At 42.3% G+C, this 21429-nt stretch overlaps 1 protein-coding gene across 2 annotated transcripts in view; it reads right to left on the bottom strand.

Moving 5' to 3' along the window:
• Positions 1 to 4856: 4856 nt before the first annotated feature.
• Positions 4857 to 21429, bottom strand: part of SNX27 (sorting nexin 27) — an 80862-nt gene continuing 64289 nt past the window's right edge. The window contains exons 8-12 of one of the 2 annotated variants that reach the window (XM_006055127.4): positions 17506 to 17595; positions 11007 to 11156; positions 10561 to 10689; positions 10146 to 10205; positions 4857 to 5635 (exon numbers count right to left, since the gene is read on the bottom strand). In XM_006055127.4, coding sequence (XP_006055189.1) covers positions 5591 to 5635; positions 10146 to 10205; positions 10561 to 10689; positions 11007 to 11156; positions 17506 to 17595 — 474 coding nt within the window. In that variant the 3' untranslated portion in view covers positions 4857 to 5590. Of the gene's footprint in view, positions 5636 to 8565; positions 8763 to 10145; positions 10206 to 10560; positions 10690 to 11006; positions 11157 to 17505; positions 17596 to 21429 lie in introns of those variants that run through there. The other variant, XM_006055126.3, reaches the window with a different exon arrangement.

The following is a 21429-nucleotide window of genomic DNA, read 5'->3' on the forward strand; positions in this document are numbered from 1 at the left end:
CTGTTCTTGCTGTTCAGTTCCTCAGCCATGTCCAACTCTTTGCTGCCCCATGGACTGCAGCATGCCAGGCTTTCCTGTCCTTCACTATCTCCTGGAGTTTGCTCAGCTCAAACTCAGGTCCACTGAGTTGATGACATGAGGCAGGATATAATTTTACAGACAGGGAAATGGAGGATGTGGAGGTGAGCTCACTTATCCAGCGTCACAGAGTGACGAAGGGATGGTACAGGAATGGAACCCAGGCCCCAAAGCCCATGGCGCACTTGTCTCACAGTTTCACCTACCTGTCGGTGACCTGAGGCAAAGATCCCAAGAAGTATCTAGCAGGCCGGAGCAGTGACTCCTATCAAGCAGAAAGCGGGTGCATTAGCCCTAGTCTCTCGGGTTTCTAGATTCCATTCTGTAAACTGCTTTCCTGCTGGGGTTCACACAGGTGTTGTCTTTAACTTCACAACATATGGGCCATTTGCTTCTAGGCAGCTACCTGCAACCTCACCCTCATAACATTCTACTTATAAACTTGCTCACTTTCCAGCCTAGAGCTGGCCTCAGGCCAGAGCTATTCCATGACAGGACAAGGATGAGTGAATCCCCACAACTCACCCCCAATCTACGCCCCATACTTCTGCCTTTTCTTAAACTGCCCCAAACTAAGAAGAGAAAGAGAAGTAACATGGGTGGCACTGGAGGGACTATCTGTGGACATTGTTTCAAGAAAAAAACACGTCCCTTGGCTTGGTAAGACATCAGGGATGGGACTTGCTCAGGATTCTGAGCCAAGTCCTCAGCATATGAAATCTCCAACAGAGACATGGGTGTGTGTGTGTGTGTGTGTGTGTGTGTGTGTGGTCAGAGATGGGATGAGGTGTGCACGAGGAGGAAGGTCACCAGAGTTGGAATTAACATTGTGAATTTTCCCCTGAGCTGCTCACTGTGGCTTTGAAACAGTCTCTGGGTCAGGACAGAAAGATGGAAGGTTGGGTTTAAACCAAAAGGCACCTCCAGAGTGATTTACTGACAGCTGGGATCTCCTGAGATGTGGGGACTGGGGAGACCAGGAAGGCTTCCCCTTTCTGGCATCTTTCCCTTCACACAAACAGGGAAGGCAGCATTCATTGCTTGTCACTGCTTGCTGCTGTCCCGCATCCCTCAAGGCTGCAGCCAGTTTTTCTCCAGAGAAGCACTAGGCAAGTCAGGTTGAATGATGGGGATGAAGAAGACACAGCATTCTTCTGAGGAATCAGAACATCTGGGCAAAGATTCTCCAGGCCCTTTGATGGCAAAACAAAGGAGGCCACCTGAGACAGAAAAGGGGCATCCTAACTTGCCTGGCAAATCCCATGGACGGAGAAGCCTGGTGGGCTGCAGTCCATGGGGACGCTAGGAGTCGGACATGACTGAGCGACTTCACTTTCACTTTTCACTTTTCTGCACTGGAGAAGGCAATGGCACCCCACTCCAGTCCTCTTGCCTGGAGAATCTCAGGGACAGTGGAGACTGGTGGGCTGCCATCTGTGGGGTCGCACAGAGTCGGACACAACTGAAGCGACTTAGCAGCAGCAGCAGCAGCAACTTGTATGAACACAGATTTTTCAGACATCATACTGCTTCAAACATAGCAAGAAAGGTATAAAGGAGAGGTAGTTCTGTTAGCTGATGAAGTTCACTAACCTTTCTTCTGAGCAGAAGAGGCCTCAGTAATAAAATGCAGAATAGGAAATGACGACAGCAGGATCACTTACCTTCAAGCCAAACAAGAGGAAACCGCATTAGTTTCTTCTAAAATAATCAAGTTACTGTTCAAATGTTTATGGCAGCATGAAGAGAAGAGAGAAGGAAAATAAGGCAGAAGAGTGGAGTGGACAGGTAAATAGCAGGGATTGGAGGAAGCCTTCTAGTTTTAGAGATAAAAAGACATTTAGGAAAATATCCTCAGTTGCGAGGGGGCTGTGGTGATGAGAATGTGCTAAGTCCCACCATTCCTTCACTGCATTCCCATCCCATCTGTGTTTTCAGATCTTTAAAATACATGAATGTAATACAAGCTGTCTCACTTCTTTAGGGTTGAACTCTTCAGTAGCTTGAGGCCCTCTCTGATTTTCAGGCTCTCCATTGTCTTTTCATCCTCCTGCTAAAATTTCAAGGGCTTTCACAGCCTTGGCTGCTTGAGTTTGTGACTGAAGCAATTCCCACTCTTGGCCAAGCAAACCTCATTCCCTTTTCCAAATTTGAGAACTTGAGCAGCCCTGGCTCAAGCTCCCAGGTCTTAGGTTCTCCCCTCTCTGGCTCCTCTTTCAGTCTATCTTCCCGAGTAGTTGGCTTCCTCTTGCTCCTCATAAATGGGGTTGCATCTTCTCTTTACTCAAAGAAGATGACGGCCGGATACGTGTTTCTAACCTGCTGTTTCTCCTGAACTCCGTTTTGGTGGTGCCTCTCCTCCCTCCGTCCTCCTCACCAGTAGAGGCTCACTGTGAACTGGCCCAGCCCAAACTGCAGTCACACCGTTGCTCTCAGGTCTCAGATCCAACCCAACTGCAAAGCCCTACTGGCTCGCGCTCACTCACGTCTGTTTCTCCATCTCACCGCCATCCACGCTGTCCAGGTTCTCCTCACCCACTGGAGATCTAGTTTCCTCCCCACCCATCTCCACATCCCTCCTCCTGTTCTCCAGAGAAGTCATCCATCTTCTACAAATTCATTCACAGGTATCTACTCTGTCTTGCTCATCTGCCATGTCCCCACCATCCGAATCAGTGCCCAGAACATTAGGAGGTGCTCGGCAAATAAGAAATAGCTGCTGGACACCTGTATCCACATTTCTCACACAGGCTTAAACTGCAACAGGTCCAAAGCTATTTTCTTTCCCAAAGTTTCACATCTTAAATATATCCATTTGCCACTGAGCCATGAAACCTTGAGAATCTTCTACTACTCTCCAGTAAACTCAATGTTTAATGCTAAATCATAAATGATTTTTTCCATAATTTTTTCATATTCATTTCCCTCATTTCAAGTTAGTACTGCATCCACTTACTAATCAAGACAGTGTCCTACTAACTGACCCCTGTGTATGTATTCTGCAGCATCAAAGTTTCTCAAGTGCAGCTGATGAAAGATGAAACTTCTCTTTTTTATTTTTTGGCCATGTGCAGTTTCTGGGGTCTCAGTTCTCCAATCAGGGTCTGAACCTGGGTTCTCAGCAATGAGAGCGTGGAGTCCTAACCAGGGGGTCACTGGGGAAATTCTCTTTAAAAAAATGTAGAGACTTTACCTGGCATTCAAGGCTCTTCAGAGGCTTATCTTCCATTTTATTCCTATACACACCTTAGATTCTAATCAAATATAACTGTTTGTTGTTGTCTAGACAAGTATTCTGATACCTCCAACCCATGTATTTTCATTCCCAATTACTAGTGTTGGCACGTAACAGCTCAGTGAGGTTCGCTGAATGCCTTCTTGTTGAAATCCTGCTCCTTCTAAACAGTTCACTTTAAACACCATTTTCTTCATCAAGATTTAACTGCTTTCATCCAAAGATCTTTCTCTCATCTTTTCTAGTCCTTTTGCCACTTAACCCTTCCACCGCTGGGGATCACGGCCATTCCTCCAAGAGCCTGCAAGTCAGTCGAGTTTCTTACTTTGCTTTTCTACCTATTGCAGTTATCTAACACAACACTCTGCACAAAGGAGATAATCAATGTTTGACTTTACCTTCTGTTATTCTAACTCTGGAGTTCCACTTTCTACCCCTCTGTGGATTCTTTCCTCATTAAATAAAAAATTGTTTTTCCCAGTTAACACAGTAGTATCTATTGTTGTTCAGTTGCCCAGTTGTGTCCGACTCTTTGCGACCCCATGGGCTGCAGCACGCCAGGCCTCCCTGTCCCTTAGCATTTTCAGAAGTTTGCCTAAGTTCATGTCCATTGCATTGGTGATGCCAGCCAGCCATCTTATCCTCTGACGCCCTCTTCTCCTTCTGCCCTCAATCTTTCCCAGTATCAAGGACTTTAATATTTACCAAATTTCAATTATTTAGTACTGGCAGCTGAGTGAGAGACCCACGCAATGTCTCTCCCCGAACTGCCAAACAAAATGTCAAACTACTCCTTGCTCTCATGGTCTCTAATCAAGAAGCAAAAGCATGTGGCTCAGGATTATAGAAATGAAATAGGAAGGTCTATAAAAATAATTTAAAACATCCAACCAAACAAAAACGCTGAACTTTTCAGAACAGATTCAGCCCAGAAACTAACACACAGAGTAGAATAAGGATTCTAAAGTACAGGTGCTCAGTCCACAGCAGCTGAGACTCTTCTGCAAGAGCAAAAACATGCAAGACCATGTGTGCAGAGGAAGGACTCCAATCACCCGAGTACACAGTACGGAGCTGGGACTTGTTAAAGGTGACATGTACCTTTCGGTTCAGATTCCAGAGGGAAGTTTCCTGTTACTTGAAAAGTGAAAAAGAAAATACATGTTGATGGGCCAGGGGGACAGTTCTAAAACCTGTCCCAAGGGCTCTGCCAGACTCTATCTACATCAGGCTGAGGGAGAGACGTCCTGCGAGTCAATGTGGAGCTTCAGTGAACTGGCACAACCAATCCTGAGAGCTGGAGAAGGAACTTGCTGGAAACTCAACTGTGGGCCAGGGGCCTCCCAGCTTCTCCTTTCTCCTTCTCCTTCTTCCACCTCTCCCCAACTCCTGCTCTCAAACATCCGCCTCACTAGTTGTGCAGGAGAGCCAGTTACATGTTTCTCCCCATCTTCAGATGGATCATTCAAACTCAAATCTCAAACATCCTTCTTCACCTCTTCCCACACAACCCAAAGGATTTGTAGTCAAGGAAACCAAAGAATAGTTTCATCAATAAATCAATTTATTTAAAAGAATATGTTACAATTAATTACACTAAGTGACATTACCAAACAATTTTAGAGTGGTTAGCTCTAGAACAAGGAATGAAAGAAACACTGTTAGCCATTATGTGTCTGTGTATTTTCTCTTCACATTTCCTAAATCACAAATAAAAAATACAAGATACTGCAGTGAAAATACAATTAGAGTTTCTCTCAAATAAATTAAAAGTGTGCATGGTTTGGGGAAAACTGAAGCCCAGCTCACTGGCTTACAAAGGGGGCGTGATATAAAACTGGTGTCCAAGTTTAGCAGTTAGCCAGTGCCTCCACCCACATCACTCCCCTCTTAGATTCTGTTCCTCCCCAGAACCCTAAGCTTCCCACACATCCTAGATTACTGCTGAGGAGTGAGCTGACGTCACTGCGTATGAGTGAGCCTTGGCATGACGTGCTCAGGTTTAGAGGAAGAGGAAGGCAGGAGGTGAAACCGGAAGGTGGGGGACTAACGACGCACACCCACCACCTCTCCTCTGAGTATTCAACCACATCACCCTCCCAAAGGGAAGCTAATGTGACACAGTGAATCTGGAAGGAACCTAGCAGGTGTGCTGGGGCCCAACAGACCAAATGGTTTCTACTGCTGAATCAATCCAGAGAACACCAAGGACAGAAGGGAGGGCACCGCTGTCCCTCTAGGTTTGGAGACTTCGGGTCACCCAGGATGCCATCCCCTTTAAGAAAACTGCCTTCCACAGCCAGGTCCCCGAGTTGGCAAATTCTGAAATGAGAGACAGAGGTATCACCTCCCATCAGAGCCCTATACTGCTGCTCCAAGCACTGGATTTAGAGGTACAAGAGAGAGTGACCCAAAGCTACTGGCCTGGGCAAAGGATGAAACCAGATGGGCCAGGTATGGGGATGCCGAACATTTACCTAATCCTCCCTGAGAGCTGTCCAGGCCTAGGAGCTGCCCTGAGCACACACCTGTGCTGAGCTTAGACCTAGAGCAAGGGGAGGGGAGAAAAATGGAGAGTAAAATTAAACTATAAAGAGCAGAAAACCCAAAGCACGGGCCAAGGGAAACTTTCTACAGAGATATGTTTCTCAGGGCCTGCATTTTCTCCTGACCCATAACAACTCTGAGCTTTTATCAAAGAGGATGGGAACTCTCTGTGGGGGTGAAAGAGGAGACCAGGGTGATCCTGCTGGCTTTGCTGCGGGCAAAGCAGGGTGCAGGGGGACCTCTCCATTTCCTGGAGACAAATTGCAAAAAAAAAAAGACTGAGGAGAAGCCTCCCTGAGCAGAACCCAGGACTAAGAAAGATAGTAGGGATTTGAGAAAGGAAGTGCAGAGTAAGAGCGAAAGGGTATCACACAAACACTGCTTCATGCAAAGAAGAGCTTGACCCTAGGAGCTGCACAGCCCCAGAGACCTCTGCCTCCATCACAGGACACCTGCTGTGAACAGAAGAGACGAGAAAGCCTTCCTCTGGGCCTTCCCTCCTTCCCCTTCTCCCTAAGCTGGGGCTTTGTTAATGGAACAGCCTCAAGTAGGGGCTGGCCCTCAACATATTCTCCCAACAGGCTAACCATCCAGTGGGCTCCACCCAATCTCCAAGTGCCAAGTGAGTACCAGGTCAGGGCAGGAGGGAGGGAACAGCGTCTACACACGCTAAGAGCACCCCCGCTGCTCTCACATCTGGAGGGCAGCCTTTGGGCTTCCCATGGACTCCAGGATTTGTTCATTCCTCTCCCACTCTGACAGAATAGGAGCAAACTGCTATTTTTAAAGTGTGAACAGAGCTGGGGCCAAAAACCTCTTCAGCTCCTTGGAGTGGGCAATCAACATACCTTCTTCTCATGGTCCTCTGGCTCATTATTAAATTCACTTATGCCAGAAGAAGTTAATTCTGTGCCAAAGCCTCCAAGGCAGGGCTCACTCTCTGCGACTTTAAACACAGCCTCCTTACAGTTTGCACTCTGCGATCCTGCCTGGTTTGGAGAAGGCGAGGAAAGACAGGATGTCCTACATGATACCACACCCCCCAGGGCAAGTGCCTGCCAGGGTAACAGTGAGAGAAAAAGTCAAGTGCCTCACAACCATCTGCAGAAACAAGTTACAGAAACAGAAACTTCAACCACCCCAACACTGCTCAGTGACTACAGCCAACTATGGCTGCCTCCCAGTTAGACAAAGCAAAAGATGCCACTCTGTGAGGGCTTTTGTGCAGAAGGCAGAGAAGGAAAAAAGTAAAAGAGGCTCAAAGATGTGTTTCAGACACAGCAGAGCCTGATTATAAGCTCTCAACGCCATCTCTTTGGAGCCTGGGGGTTGAGAATGTTGCTCCTGCTGCTCTCATGCCATGAGGGCAGCCTTTCAGAGAGCGACATTCTCAACCCCCAGTCAGCCCTGGCCCCAGACCCAGGAATGCAGTTCTTAGGTCTCAAAAGGTCTAACTGCAAGGTCAGATGAGGAGCTCTTTTAAGGAACAAAAATATTTTCCTTCAATCTCCTTTTAATTAAAAGTTGAGATCCAACCCAAATCAACCATATTCCTACTGTTCCTTTCTGGGTCCTCAGCTGGCTTAGACGGGTTATGGTTTTGCTTGGCTCAAATCACTGACCCATTCCAAGTTTCCCCAAGGCCTTGGGGATATGGTCAGATCCTTCCCCAACATGGTTGTTTAAGGAAGTCACAGAGAACCTAATAGTTACGGTGTTACTGGTAGGAACGGAGTAGAAAGAAGCTTACGTACACAGCGCCTTTCTTCTTTCCTCCCCTACCTAAGTCCAATCTTTGTGCCTAAAGATGTCAGCTTTGACTCTGGTCCCGAGTACGATCCCTGCTTTATAAACAGCAGAGAAATGGGCAATCATTACCATGAAGTGTTTCAGCGGTCTGGGCATCAACCTCCTGAGCTCCCCTTCCCCTTCATCCTAGGCCTGCTGGAAAAGCACACAGGGGGCCCTTGGGAAGCAGGAAGATGTGGAATGTGGCTAAACGCCATGAGTGGAAGAGAGAGAAATGGACCAGGAACGTTGTCTTGGAATCAAGAGAGACCACACCAAGTCTTCAGACTCTTCCTGCAGATCTGCAGCCCCACTGCCCTTGAAAAACACACTTCTTTCTCCTCCCCAGCAGCCTTTTGAAGATAAAGAAACTATGCTCCTTGCTCCTCAGACTCTATGGCAACCCATGGTCCAAAATCTTCATTCAATACAAAAAAGGGGGGAAAACCCAAGCAGGTTGTAAACTTTTCGAGTCCTTCATGAGGAGAGGTATTTTTCCCTGTAAAATTTTTTTTTTCCTTTTTAAAGTTTGTTTCAAAATAAAGAGAGCAAGAGAGAAATCATGAGTTCTAGTGAAAGGTGTGTAAAAACACAAGCTAAAAAAGGTACTGCCATCAATATGAAATTTAAAAAGAAATATATATATGTATATACGTGCAGCTAATTTGCGTATATATAATTTTTACATACATACATATATATGTCTGAACAGTGCAAATGGATGGAGTTCATAGTTCCAGTTCTAAAAATATAGTACAAGGAGAGTCTGTTGGTATGAGGCCCAGAGGAAAGGACAAAGATCCCTTTGGCGAATTGGTTGGGCTTATTTCTTTTCCTGTCTTAACTCAGCTGACTCCTGGTGCTGACCCATCTATTGTTCTCTACCAGCTCAATTACAGAGATATGAAACTCAGAGGGATTATTAATGACATTTAGTTTAGGGCTTTTGAATATAATGACTTTTTTCCTTTTTCTCTTCTTTTGTGTTAATGGTTACTCTGTCTGACATGGGAGACGAAAGGGATAAGAGGATGAGGGTGAAGAGAAGGAACAGGGTAATGAGAGGCTAGGTGGCCACATCCCTCTGCTGTGACCTCGCCATCTGGAAAATGTTCTGAAAGGAAAAAAAGACAAGAGTTATTGGGAAGCCTTGGGTGTCTTCATCTCCTTCCATCCAGAGACAACCCCTCACACAGAAAATGTACGATGGGATGACTCGACATGATGGGCCTCATCACTGGACACAACTTTCCATCAAGAATCACAGCCTTTTAGAGCTGGAAGGAACCCAGGATATTACTTATCCAGCTCAGTCTTTCAATCTCACAGATAAGAAAAGATGAGAAAACTGAGATCCAGGGAGGCCGATTTGAACAGAATCACAGAGAGAAAAATGGCCAGGAGAGAATCCAGATCTGATCCCCAGAGCCCTGTGTTCTTCCTACAAAACCAAGAATATAAATGTTCATATTTCTTACTTTATTTTCTGAACCTCAAAAACATCTTCTTGGAGAGTAAGCAGCTAATTATTCAGAATCTTTTAAATTCTGTTCCATCACTAGCATGTACAGACAGCAGGAAAGCAGCAGCAGAAACCACACACACACACACACACACACTCTTGGCTATCCTACACGCTCTTTAACATCTCATCTAGTCAGGACTAAAGCTAAGTACAACTGCCCTTCTGGACCAGGAACAACACGGAGGGCGACTGATAAAAAAATAGGTAGAGGAGGGTCCATGAAGTCACAGAGATGAACAGCCTGTGGCCAATAGCCACCCTCTTCACAAGGAAAACAGGGATTTTTTTTGCACAGTCTGGTTTAGCATCCAAGGCTAATGACCTCTCTGGAAAAGTATCCTGGTTAATGTGGGATGACTGGTCTCTAGAAAAGTGTCCTGGCTCATGTGGGATGACAAGTCTGTAACTAATATTCCTAGAAAGTGTCCTGGCTCATGTGGGATGACCGGTCTCTAACTAATACTCCTACAAGAGAATCCTGGCTCATGTGGGATGACTGGTCTCTAATACTCCTAGAAGAGTGTCCTGGCTCACGTGGGATGACAAGGCTGTAACTAATATTCCTAGAAAGTGTCCTGCCTCATATGGGATAACAGGTCTCTAACTAATACTCCTAGAAGAGCATCCTGGCTCATATGGGATGACCGGTCTCTAACTAATCCTCCTGGAGGAGTGTCCTGGCTCGTGTGGGATGACTGGTCCCTAACTAATATTCCTAGAAGAGTATCCTGGCTCACGTGGAATGACTGATCTTTAACTAATACTCCTAGAAGAGTGCCCTGGCTCACGTGGGATGACCAGTCTCTAACTAATTCTCCTAGAAGAGCATCCTGGCTCATGTGGGATAACCAGTCTCTAACTAATATTCCTAGAAAGATGGAAGTGAGGGTCCCAGGTATTTGGATAAAGGAGTGTACATTTTAAACAAACAAACAAAGATGAAAAGGTCAATTCAAGATTGTTCAGAATTACCTCTTTTCTCCACTTGAGCTCGCAGAACACCCTCTCGAAGCATTCATGCATGTAATTAAACTGAAAAAAGACAAAGCAACATTCACTGCCTTCTCCAGACCAGGCATCACAAAACCATTCCTTTGAACTCCTACCCAGAGTCACCTTCCAAACTTGCTCAGCCTGAGAAAAACCTTAAGAGACTCCATAAAACCCAGGCCTGGCTCATCTGCTATTCTCTGGCTCCTTCTAGTGGTAACTGTGAGTCAAGAGGAAAGTGACACTGCTAATCTAAAGGAAAGACAGAAGAACCTGGGGGTTCAAACAGGTTCAGATCTCCACTGTTATCCCTACAGCTCCATTTATGCATTTAGCTTTCGGAGAACTTTAAACCCAATCTACTTTCCCCAAGCATGTTTCCCCAACTATCACTCACATATGGTGTGAAGATTTTAACCCATCGAGGCTTCTTCTCTCCTCGTGCATATTCAAAACAGAAGGCCATTCCTTCTTCATCCGTATCCCATCGCTGCATCTCATCCCATTCAAATGCTATTACCTGGTTCTGAACAATCGAGAGCATAAGTTTGAGAATGCTGGGGAGCTTAGGTAAGATGGGTTCTGAACCAGGCAGCAGAAAAGAAATGTAGAGATGTCTATAGCATTTCATGGAAAAGACTGACAGAAGAATAAAAGTCAATGTAAACAGCCAGTGAAGGCGAGGAGCAGTGTGCACCCAGAGCCCAGGTATCCCAGTCAAAACAGTTTTGATTCCACTCTCCCCCACCCCAAGAAGGAACCAAACGTGGCGAGTGAGCACCAAGCACTCCCGGCGTTCCCGGCCCTGCCGCGGCCTCCTGGGCGTGCTCAGTGGGCTCTCACCTCCAGCTGTCCTTCTTCAGTGCAGGCGTGCAATTTAAAGTGCGCGATGCTGATGGCTGTGATGACATGCCCCTTCCTCCTGGAGTCGCAGGCACAGTGGGGGAAGATAATTTCATTGTAGCCCTCACAAGTCCTTAGCATGTTGAGGTACTAGGGAAAAAAAGGGAAAGAGAAACAGTGCTACTCTGGAACTATACCATCCTCAAGAGCTGCTGAGAAGGTACAAAAGAACCAAGAAAATCCTCGCAACCTATAGACCGTGTCTCTGGGCTCACATCCATTGTTAAGCTGGGACAGGACTCCTGGATGATCCTTCAGCCTCCTTCTAACTTTCACTTTCATACTTCAACCCTTGTCTCTTTCTCTACTTAAAAAAGGTAAATAAATGAAGCCAGAAGAGAGACTGCAACCAAGACTCCGAGGAGGGAACTCATAATGCCATTTAGTCCAGCCCTCTATTTTCACTGTACCTAAGGGACGAAATCAAATCTATCTGAGAACTAATGTTTCTCATGCCCTCTCCAATCCAAAGTTAGAGTGATCTCAGTGATGAGGAGTAAACCACCCAAATCTCATATTCATAAAAGGTTTAAGCTGAGGGAAACTTAAAACTTAGTCACTTTATAGAAACCCAGAATAATATGAGACTTGCTTAATGTTACACGTAATAATAAGTTGTACAACCAGGATTACAAATCAGGTTTAATTTCTAGGCCTCTGATCCTTTTTCTCTATTACCAACTAGTCCCCTTCAGCCCCGCTGTCCCCTGGGTCTCCAGCATATATGTCTCCTTAAAAAGCATCTGGACCCGAATCAAGTGACCTATGTGACCCTCACAGGTACAAGGCTCCCCAGAGAGGTCTCTGAACTCTTTTGACTCTTTTCCTCCACAGTTAAGGCTAGCCTCTCTCTTCCTTAACACTACTTTGAATTGAGGGGACAGAGTAAAAGAGAAGGAGCGGGAAAGAAAGTAGGAGAGAAACAGAGAAAAGATGATAAGAACAAAAGACGACGCATGGACTCTGACCTGGTTTCCTCATAGACTGCCTGGGAAACAAGCAAATGGTCTTGCATCTGTGTGACACCACCATCTGCATGTCACACAGGAACAACAGGCACAGTGGAAACGTGTGCAGAGAGAGAGTTAGAAAGAAGACAAAGGTGGAGCCCCTAGCTGATTTCAACTAGATGCGTGAGGAAGTTAGAATACACTGGAGAGCTGCCTTCTGCCTCACCAAGAGGAGAGACACAGGCACAAAAAGACCCTATGCTACCTATGCTCTGGTGCCAAGGGGCGGCGCCCAGCGCTGCTTTCTACTGCCGCCAGGGACTGTCTGGGGAGGCCTAAGGGCTGGGGTTGGGAAGGAGTCACACCACAGGTTCCCTTCCCTACTTTGTAGTTACTTCTGCTCAGGTAAAATAACCACCACTTTAAAGGTGAAAACTTACAAAAGGGGAGCAAGAACACAGGGTCAGTGTCAATTCAGAAGGGCCAAAATACTTGTTTGCATCATTTTTCTTCTGTCTCCTTCCTTCCATTACCCGACTGATCACCCTTTATCATCATCCTTTGAGTCAGTGATAAACTGCCTAGCCCTTCTACTGGCACTATGATCAAAAGAAATCTCTGGCTACTTCATTCTGGTAAATATGACAGGCAGTGGATGATACAGGAAAGAACTCTTCTGGGGCTATGACAAGACAGGAGACAGTGCACCGAAGAGTGATCCAGCTTCTGGGCCCACATGCCCTGGGCTTCAGTCCTGGCCCCATCACTTCCTAAATGCGTAATCTTGGGCAAGTTATTTGAACAAGCAAATTACTAAACCTAGGAGCCTTAGTTTCCTCTTCCAGAAAAACAGAAATAATAATATTAAATAGCATCTATACCATACAGCTATTTGTACCCTCTGAAAGTACTTAGTACATAAGCATAGTACTGAGTACATAATTAGGTATCCAATATATGACAGCTACAAAAAATTATTTTAAAGACTCCATTAAGGTACAGTGTCACTGGGGAAACTTAAGATTCTCCCAAAATTATCAGGTCAGGTAGTATTTCTCAGCTTTAAGAGGGCAATCTTTATATTCCAGGATTTGCAGAAAGTGCAGAGAAGAAATATTTAAAATTTTACATGTAAAAAAATTTCCAAAAGGGAAATTAACCTTTGTTTTCAAACATATTTACTTAAGGGTATAACTATGTATCTGTTTGTATTTCAAACAAAAATTACCCTGTCCATTCTCCTTTCATATTAAATTTTTAATAAATATGTATCCTAAATTAGCTTCTCTGATTTGCATACCACTTGGATGATGGCCCCACATTAGGCAAGAGAAGAGGACAGGTATGGCCTGGGACATTTTATAAACATTCACTGTTCAGCAAGATAGGTAAATACCAAAACAGGACAGTTATTAAGGCAGAGACAAAGTACTTAACAGAGCAAACACTTTTGGTGGGGGGATGGAAATCCATTCTGGAGAACTCTCTGTTCTCCCAAACTTCCTGCGGAGGGTCAAACCAGATCTAACATTGAAATCGAGGCCTGAGAGGAACCACGGGAACCAACTCTCCCAGATTTCAAGGGCAGCAATTCTCAAGCACCTTAAGTTTCAGACTCATTAGGGTGCTTCTGTAAAAATCTTTACAAAGATTTCCAGATCTTTCCCCTAGAGATTCTGGCTTAGTATATGTGAGGTGGTCCAGAAATATGCACTTGAAGCAGGCTTCACAAGTGATTCCTGTGTAACTGACCTGGGGACTACACTTTGAGAAACACTGACCTCCACATATACCACCTTGTGTGAAATCATTAAAAATTACGTTGACAAACACAAACCCAGAAACCTCTATTTGTCAGTTCAATAATCGCAAGACATAAGTTACACACATTCACTGTTTGACAGAGAGTAAAAGAAGACAGAGAGAGAAAAAAAAAAAAACAAGTCTTGTATACATTATATTTTCAACCATCCAAATTTGAGATTCAATCTAACTTTGTAAATAAGAAACAAAAACATTTTGATCATACTGGGTATTACAAACTATGGCAAAGGTATGAGCCATCCTCTGTATGTGGGGAGCAAAGGAACTTACACAAAGCTTATTTATCTGTTAAGAACTTTGTGATGTTTCATCAAGACTCTACTTGATAGCAAGCAATCCTAACATCCCCAATTTACAAAAAAGAAACTGAAAGTGAGAAGTTGGTGAATGGCTGAAAGTCTCACAGTTATCTGGCAAAATATCGTAGTGATCAGGCCTAATCTTAGGCCTATCAACATGCTAAGCTATTATACATAATGGTATCAAAGACCCACGGGCTCTGAGGGATCCATCTTGAGGTGCAAGTTTCAGTGTATTGACCATGACCACTGTCTAGGCTAATGTCTCTGAACACTAGCACTTGAATAAAATCCAAACTTTTTTCGGGGAGGGGGAGGAGAAGGCAATGGCAACCTACTCCAGTACTCTTGCCTGGAAAATCCAATGGACGGAGGAGCCTGCTAGGCTGCAGTCCATGGGGTCGCGAAGAGTCGGACACGACTGAGCCACCTCACTTTCACTTTTCACTTTCATGCACTGGAGAAGGAAATGGCAACCCACTCCCGTGTTCTTTCCTGGAGAATCCCAGGGACAGGGGAGCCTGGTGGGCTGCCATCTATGGGGCCGCACAGAGTCAGACACGACTGAAGCAACTTGGCAGCAGCAGCAACAGGAGGTCTTTAAAGTCAGGTTGCGATATTACGTGGCCAGTACAAAACTGTACACTGGCACCAGGCTTTCAGGAGAGCAGACCCCATGAACGCTTAAGCATGCTTTACATGCATACTCAAGACGACCCAAGGGAACATCGACGCACGAATTGCACTTGAGTTCTTTACCTTGTATGACAAGATACAGACTTGAGTCTAAGAAATAACTTCAAAATAGATTACTATGTTTGTTAAACTCAGACTTGCTATATTTTGCCACAGAACAACCCAAACCTATTTATTTCTCTAGCTCCTTGCATTGTGCCTGGCACACACTTGATGCTCAACAAATATTTTTTGTAAATGTATAAATGGAAGATAGTGCATTTAGAGTGCTTATCTACAAAGAAACAGTATGTATTCCACATTCAGAAGCTTTTATGAAATTACTTTGATTCTGTTGGTTTTGACAAAGCCAAAGAACTACTGTAGAGGTTAACTGCCCTTTTCACCAAAAGATGCAGACGTTTTGGTCAGAATTATGCATTAATATATAGAAGACAATACCATTAAAGAAGAGGTGGAAGCTGAGTTTTAAAATCTTGTCTCCCACACAGCAAAATTTCCTTAACCAAAATTCTGCCAAGACTTAATTCCATTTAAAAGATTTGGGGAATGTCTATTTCAGCCTGTTGGTATGCAGAACACTGGTAGATGGTTCCCTCTTTGTCATGTGAGTGATAAAATAAATATCCCACCTAGATATAAGACTAGGAGCTAAATAAGTTCAGTGGCTAACTTGTTTGTATTCTTATTCCAAACATTCCCTCCTAAAAACTGCTCAGAAAGTACAAAAGAAACTCAAGTGGCCTATTAGAATTATTACCAGTGCAATTACTGCCTTCTGTAAAAACTGTGCTCAACTGCTCAGTTTTATCTGACTCTTTGCAACTCCATGGACTGGAGCCCACCAGGCTCCTCTAACCATGGAATTTTCCAGGCAAGAATACTGGAGTGAACTGTGATTTCCTACTCCATTGTGTAAAAACTATATGAAAACTATTAGGAAAAACTATAATTGGAAAATTTTCAACTATATGAACTGGCCAGGAAAGAAGTTTTAAAATGATATGAGTAGAGTCTTTATAAACGTTCTTTACACATTTTATTTTTGACAAGTTTATCTCTCCATTTATGGCAGATATAAATTCAAAACTATTTTTGAAATATTCTAAGAATATCATAGTGGCCCTCTCCAACAGAACTTACTGTGGTGATGAAAATGTTCCGTATCTGAGCTGTCCAATACAGTAGCTACTAGCAACTCACTCAATACCCGAAATGTGCTAATGCATCTGAGGAATTGAATTTTAAAATTTAAGTTAAATAAATTTAAAATTAAATTTAAGTAGCCACATGAGGCTAGTAGCTATGGAATCAAACAGCACAGCTCTAGGATATCACACTAACCAACAGCACTACTGAGCATAAATGTTTGAGCAACTGCAGAGATGGGAGTTGTGAAAACAAATGACTTGGCCACTGCTAAACCACAACTAAAATAATTTCCAATGTTAAACACCTAAATATTCTCACAGAATTTTATTTTTTATCATATTAAATGTTTTGCACATCCTTTAGGCCTTTTTATTATAAAAAAGAATATTGTTTAGTAATCACTAATAATAAAGTTATATACCCATATATAAAACAATAAGCTCCTTGTGTGCTAAACAGAGGAACACAATAGACTTTATATCAAGCTCTATATCCCCCTCCTTTTTTGTTTCTTTGGCTGCACCATGTGGCACTCAGAATCTCAGTTCCCCGACCTGGGACTGAATCCATGCCGCTGCCTTGGGAGTACAGAGTCTTAACTATTGGACTACTGGGTAAGTACCCCACTCCTTTTTAAATCGGTTAAGTCACTGACCAGGTTGCAACATCTTTCAAAAATGATTAGAACAACATTTAAAAGACAAGAAGGGGAATTTTCAAAAAGCACATGAAAAGATGCTCAACATTTTTAATTAGATATGCAAATCAAAACTATAATGAGGTATCACCTCATACCAGTCAGAATGGCTATCATCAAAAAGTCTACAAATAACAAATGCTGGAAAGGGTGTGGGGAAAAGGTAACCTCCAACACTGTTGGTGGGAATGTAAGCCAATGCAGCCACTATGGAAAATAGTATGGCGATGCCTCATAACACTAAAAATAAAATTCCCATACGATCCAGCAATCCCATTCCTGGGCATATATCCAGACAAAACTATAATTCAAAAAGAGATTATCATACTAAGTGAAGTAAGTCAGAAGGAGAAAGACAAATACAATATGATATCATTTATATGTGGAATCTAAAAAAAGGCTACAAATGGATTTATCATAACTACTTACATGTGGAATCTAAAAAATAATACAAATGAATATATACAGAAAACAGAGACTCACAGACTTCAAAAACAAACTTATAATTTTTAAAGGGGAAAGGTGGGGGTGGGGAGGACAAATTAGGAGTTTGGGATTAATATATAGAAACTACTATATATATAATAGATAATCAACAAAGACCTACTGTATAGCACGGAGAACTGTACTCAATATTCTGTAATAAACCTATATGGGAAAACAATCTGAAAAAGAATGGATATATGTACAACTGAATCACTTTGCTCTATACCTGAAACTAACACAACATTATAAACCACCTGTTCTCCAATATAAAATTAAATTTAATTTAAAAAGGGATAAGGGGCATTTTATAAAGAGATTATGGAACATAAACCTACCATGACCATTTTCCTTTGTTCATACAGCTTCTGTAATTGGTAGGATTTTTCCTCTGCTTTGATGTAACCTTTTTTCACATCATCAACAGCCTGTCATCAAAACAAAGGCAAGGAAGAAAGAAATGTAAAAATTATCATCAAGTACATTCTTGATAAAAATAAAGGGATACAGATTCATTTTCACAGTAATTCCTATCCATCCGGACCATCATCATCATTGCCTGTGAACTGTGCAACTCTTATTCTAGGTCTGTCCTGTTAAGAGATTTAAATTCAGGTTAATTTATACATGTGAAATAATTACAGAACACTGAAAGATAGTACACAATACTGTATTAAAGATAACAATGAAGTAGCAAAAATGTGTGACATAAATAGTAAGTGATGCATGCAGCCAGAACAGGAAAGCTTATTGCTAACTGTAGTTATCAAGGAAGTCTTGGTTAGACCCCACAGGATAGGCTGAATAGGAGAAACTTCAGGCTAAAGTCAGGAAAACAGAAATGGGTTTGAATTTAAATATATTCAGGAGACAGACCTGCCTGATCAGAATAAAGGATACATGTTAGTGGACAATGAAAAATAATTCTGGATGCATAGATTTATAGAACATGAAGGATCCCAAAGAGGAGGCATAGGAATTTAGACTTAAGGACAGTAGAGAGCTAAAATAAAGAATAAAAAGTTGCTGTTTCAGAAAGACTGATCTCTACATGACTGCCAAATGACTTAAGCTAAGAAGAGAATGAAACAAGGAAGATGAATGATACTGTGGTACTTTAAGCATGAAGTGAAACAAGACCTTAGTCCAGCGGGGTAGCAACTGGAAGAGAGAAGTGATAAATCTGAGACCATAAACAGAAAAGCTTCCAGCAAGGATCTGACATAGAAATGAAGGTATCCAGATATAATATACTAAACTATTCCTGTTAAACATACATCCCCTTCCCAACCTTACTCCACCTCTCCTCCACTCTAAGAAAAACTTTAAAAATCCAATGGAAGGGAAAACTGATCTTTGGGAGGGAAAAAAAGAAAAAGAACAAACAGAACCATTTGTCCAGAGGGTTCAGGATCTACCCTCAGTGAGTTACTCCAAAGACAACCCTATGCAGACACCAGACAGGGAACCACCTGAATCTTCATCAGAAAACTGCCAATTTCCTTCAGGTAGAAATCATTCCCCATAGTCTTTTACAGGAAAACATTTGCCAATTAGAATGAATTCAGGATTGAAGTCAAGAGACAAGTTCAAATTCTAGCTGTCACCTACCCATTACATTTGAGTAAGTCACTTAAACCCTCTCAGTCTGCAAAACAAGAATAAAATCCATCTTGAAGGTAGAGAACAAAACAAGATAAAAGATGTTAATAGCTTTGTGAAATATATATACATAGTTTTTATTACTATCATTGATATTGGCATCATTTGCCTGTTCTAAGAACCACACAAGGATATATCCTCCATGCGATTGCCACTGGAAAGAGTATCCCAGTGTCTCCCTAGTCCTAGCCATACAAGCAAGGGTTCACTTAGGCAGAGAGATTATATTCACAGAGGGGGTGCTCAATGAGAACTGCCACCAATGCCCTGCAGAACCTGAACACTATCACCAAAAGACTTGGTGTCCAGCTAGATCAAATTTAAATCAGTTAGACTGGAAAAGTTGGGAGAGAAGTAAAGAGGGAAAACAAACAAATATTGGTTTATCAATTCAGTATCTCTAATACCTAGAACTGTCCGACTAGTAATAGCACTTAAGTACTTATGACCACTTCCCCTGGGCAGAGGTGGGCCAGAGTGAACATCTACTCCCGCAACTCTAAGTGAACTATTTTCATGTGGGGCAGTAAAAATGTTCTCTCCTCACTGATTTCTAATCAAGATTATATTGCTTGACTAGCTGAGTGAAAAACATAAATATCAGGACACTAGATTCCTTTTTCCCTTAATTGAAAAAAATTTATGAAATAAAAGAGATACATAGTTTTTAAAAATACGTATTACTAAGAGGCACCTAACCAAAACAAGTTTGATCACAGAGCCTCAGTCCAGATATTGTTAAGCACTGTAAGCAGTTTTTTGTGATATTCCTTTCATAATTCTAAATGTCATGCTTATGCTAATTCCCTAACTTGTCAATTTTAGACAATGTTGAGTTGCTGCATTTAAAGTAATAACTTTTGGGCTTCCCTAGTGGCCCAGTGGTAAAGAATCCTCTTGCCAATGTAGAAGACATGGGTTCAACCCTTGATCCCAGAAGATCTCACATGCCTCGGAGCAACTAAGCCCGTGTGCCACAACTACTGAGCCTGTGCTCTAGAGCCCGGGAGCCGCAACTACTGAATCCACATGCCACAGCTACTGAAGCCTGCGCGCCCTAGAGGCCATGCTCCCCAAAAAAAGAAGTCACGCACTGCAACCAGAGAGTAGCCTCCTGCTCACCTAACTAGAGAAAGTGCTTGCACAGCAACGAAGACCCAGCATAGCCATAAATAAATAAATTATTTAAAAAAATAAATAAAAAGAGTTTTAAAAAAAAGCTTTAGGGACTACCCTGGTGGTCCAGTGGTTGAGCATCCATGTTTCCACTGCAGAGGGCATGGGTTCAATCCCTGGTTGGGAAACTACGATCCCGCATACCATAATATGCAGCCAAAAATCGTAATGTTTTAGCTTTCATATACCACTCCTGCACTCTCTCTTCTTCCTCCAACGTCTCAATAAAAACTAAATCAGTAATCAGTATTGAATACTGTACTCAATACATTATTATAAGCATGTAAACATTATTCACAACTAAATCATGTGCTGTTACCAGGGCTTCTTTTCTTATACATTTTGTTCTCCTTTTAGGTTAACTGCCTTATGTTTGTAACTTTCCACGTGCTTCTTACCAATTCTTCTACAATAACCAAATACCAAAGTCCTGCTGACTCATTCAAACATTCGTTTTCTGAAAAGTGTTGACCATTCTCATCTATTGTGTCCCACCTATTCTCTTCACAGGTTTACGCCTCTTAAAATCCATTATGATTGTTCTAGTAAGCTTTCAAAAAGTAGTTTAAATGTATGTTTAATCTGGTAGGTTTAGCCAGAAATTAAATATATCCTACTATGGATTTTGACTTTATCAATTTTTTAAGGAAAAGGCACATTACTATCATTATTATCTAGTATTTCATCAATTCTAAGATGCATAGTTTTCTCACATTTTATTATTCCTATAATTGGGATCTGTCTTATAATCAATGATATATTTTGTTTAACTGGTAGCTTTTTTCTCTTAGCAGTATATAAAATACTAGTGCATCTTACAACTGGCATCTTAGAATTGATGAGATGCATGAGACGGTCCCATCATCAAAATATGATACAAAAAAATCAACTAAAATTAAGTGAGGGAAAAATTTCAGTATTATTTTCCAAAAGGCACAATTGTTTACCTAGTCAATCATAAAATCATTTGAGCTGCTGTGTACTGCTGGGAATGTAAAACAGTACAGCTGCTATGGAAAATAGTGTGGCGGTTCCTCAAAAAATTAAAAACAGAATTTCCATATGATCCAGCCATTGATCATGATTCTGGGGATATTAAAAGCAGAATTTTGAAGAGACATTTACATAACCCTGTTCATAACAGCATTATTCATAATAGCCAAGAGGTAAAAGCAACCCAAATGTCCATCCACAGATGAATAAACAAAATGTGATATACACATACAATGGCATATAATTATTCAGCTTTAATAACATGAATAAGCCTTAAGGACATTATGCTAAATAAAATAAGCAAGTCCCAAAAGACAAATAATATATTATTGCACTTACATGAGATATCTAAAGTAGTCAAGTTCACAGAAAGTAGAATGAGAGTTGCCATAAGTAGGGGAGAGGAAAATGAGTTGTTTAATGGGTAGAAT

Source organism: Bubalus bubalis, chromosome 6, assembly GCF_019923935.1.
Source record: "Bubalus bubalis isolate 160015118507 breed Murrah chromosome 6, NDDB_SH_1, whole genome shotgun sequence".
Taxonomy (NCBI): domain Eukaryota; kingdom Metazoa; phylum Chordata; class Mammalia; order Artiodactyla; family Bovidae; genus Bubalus; species Bubalus bubalis.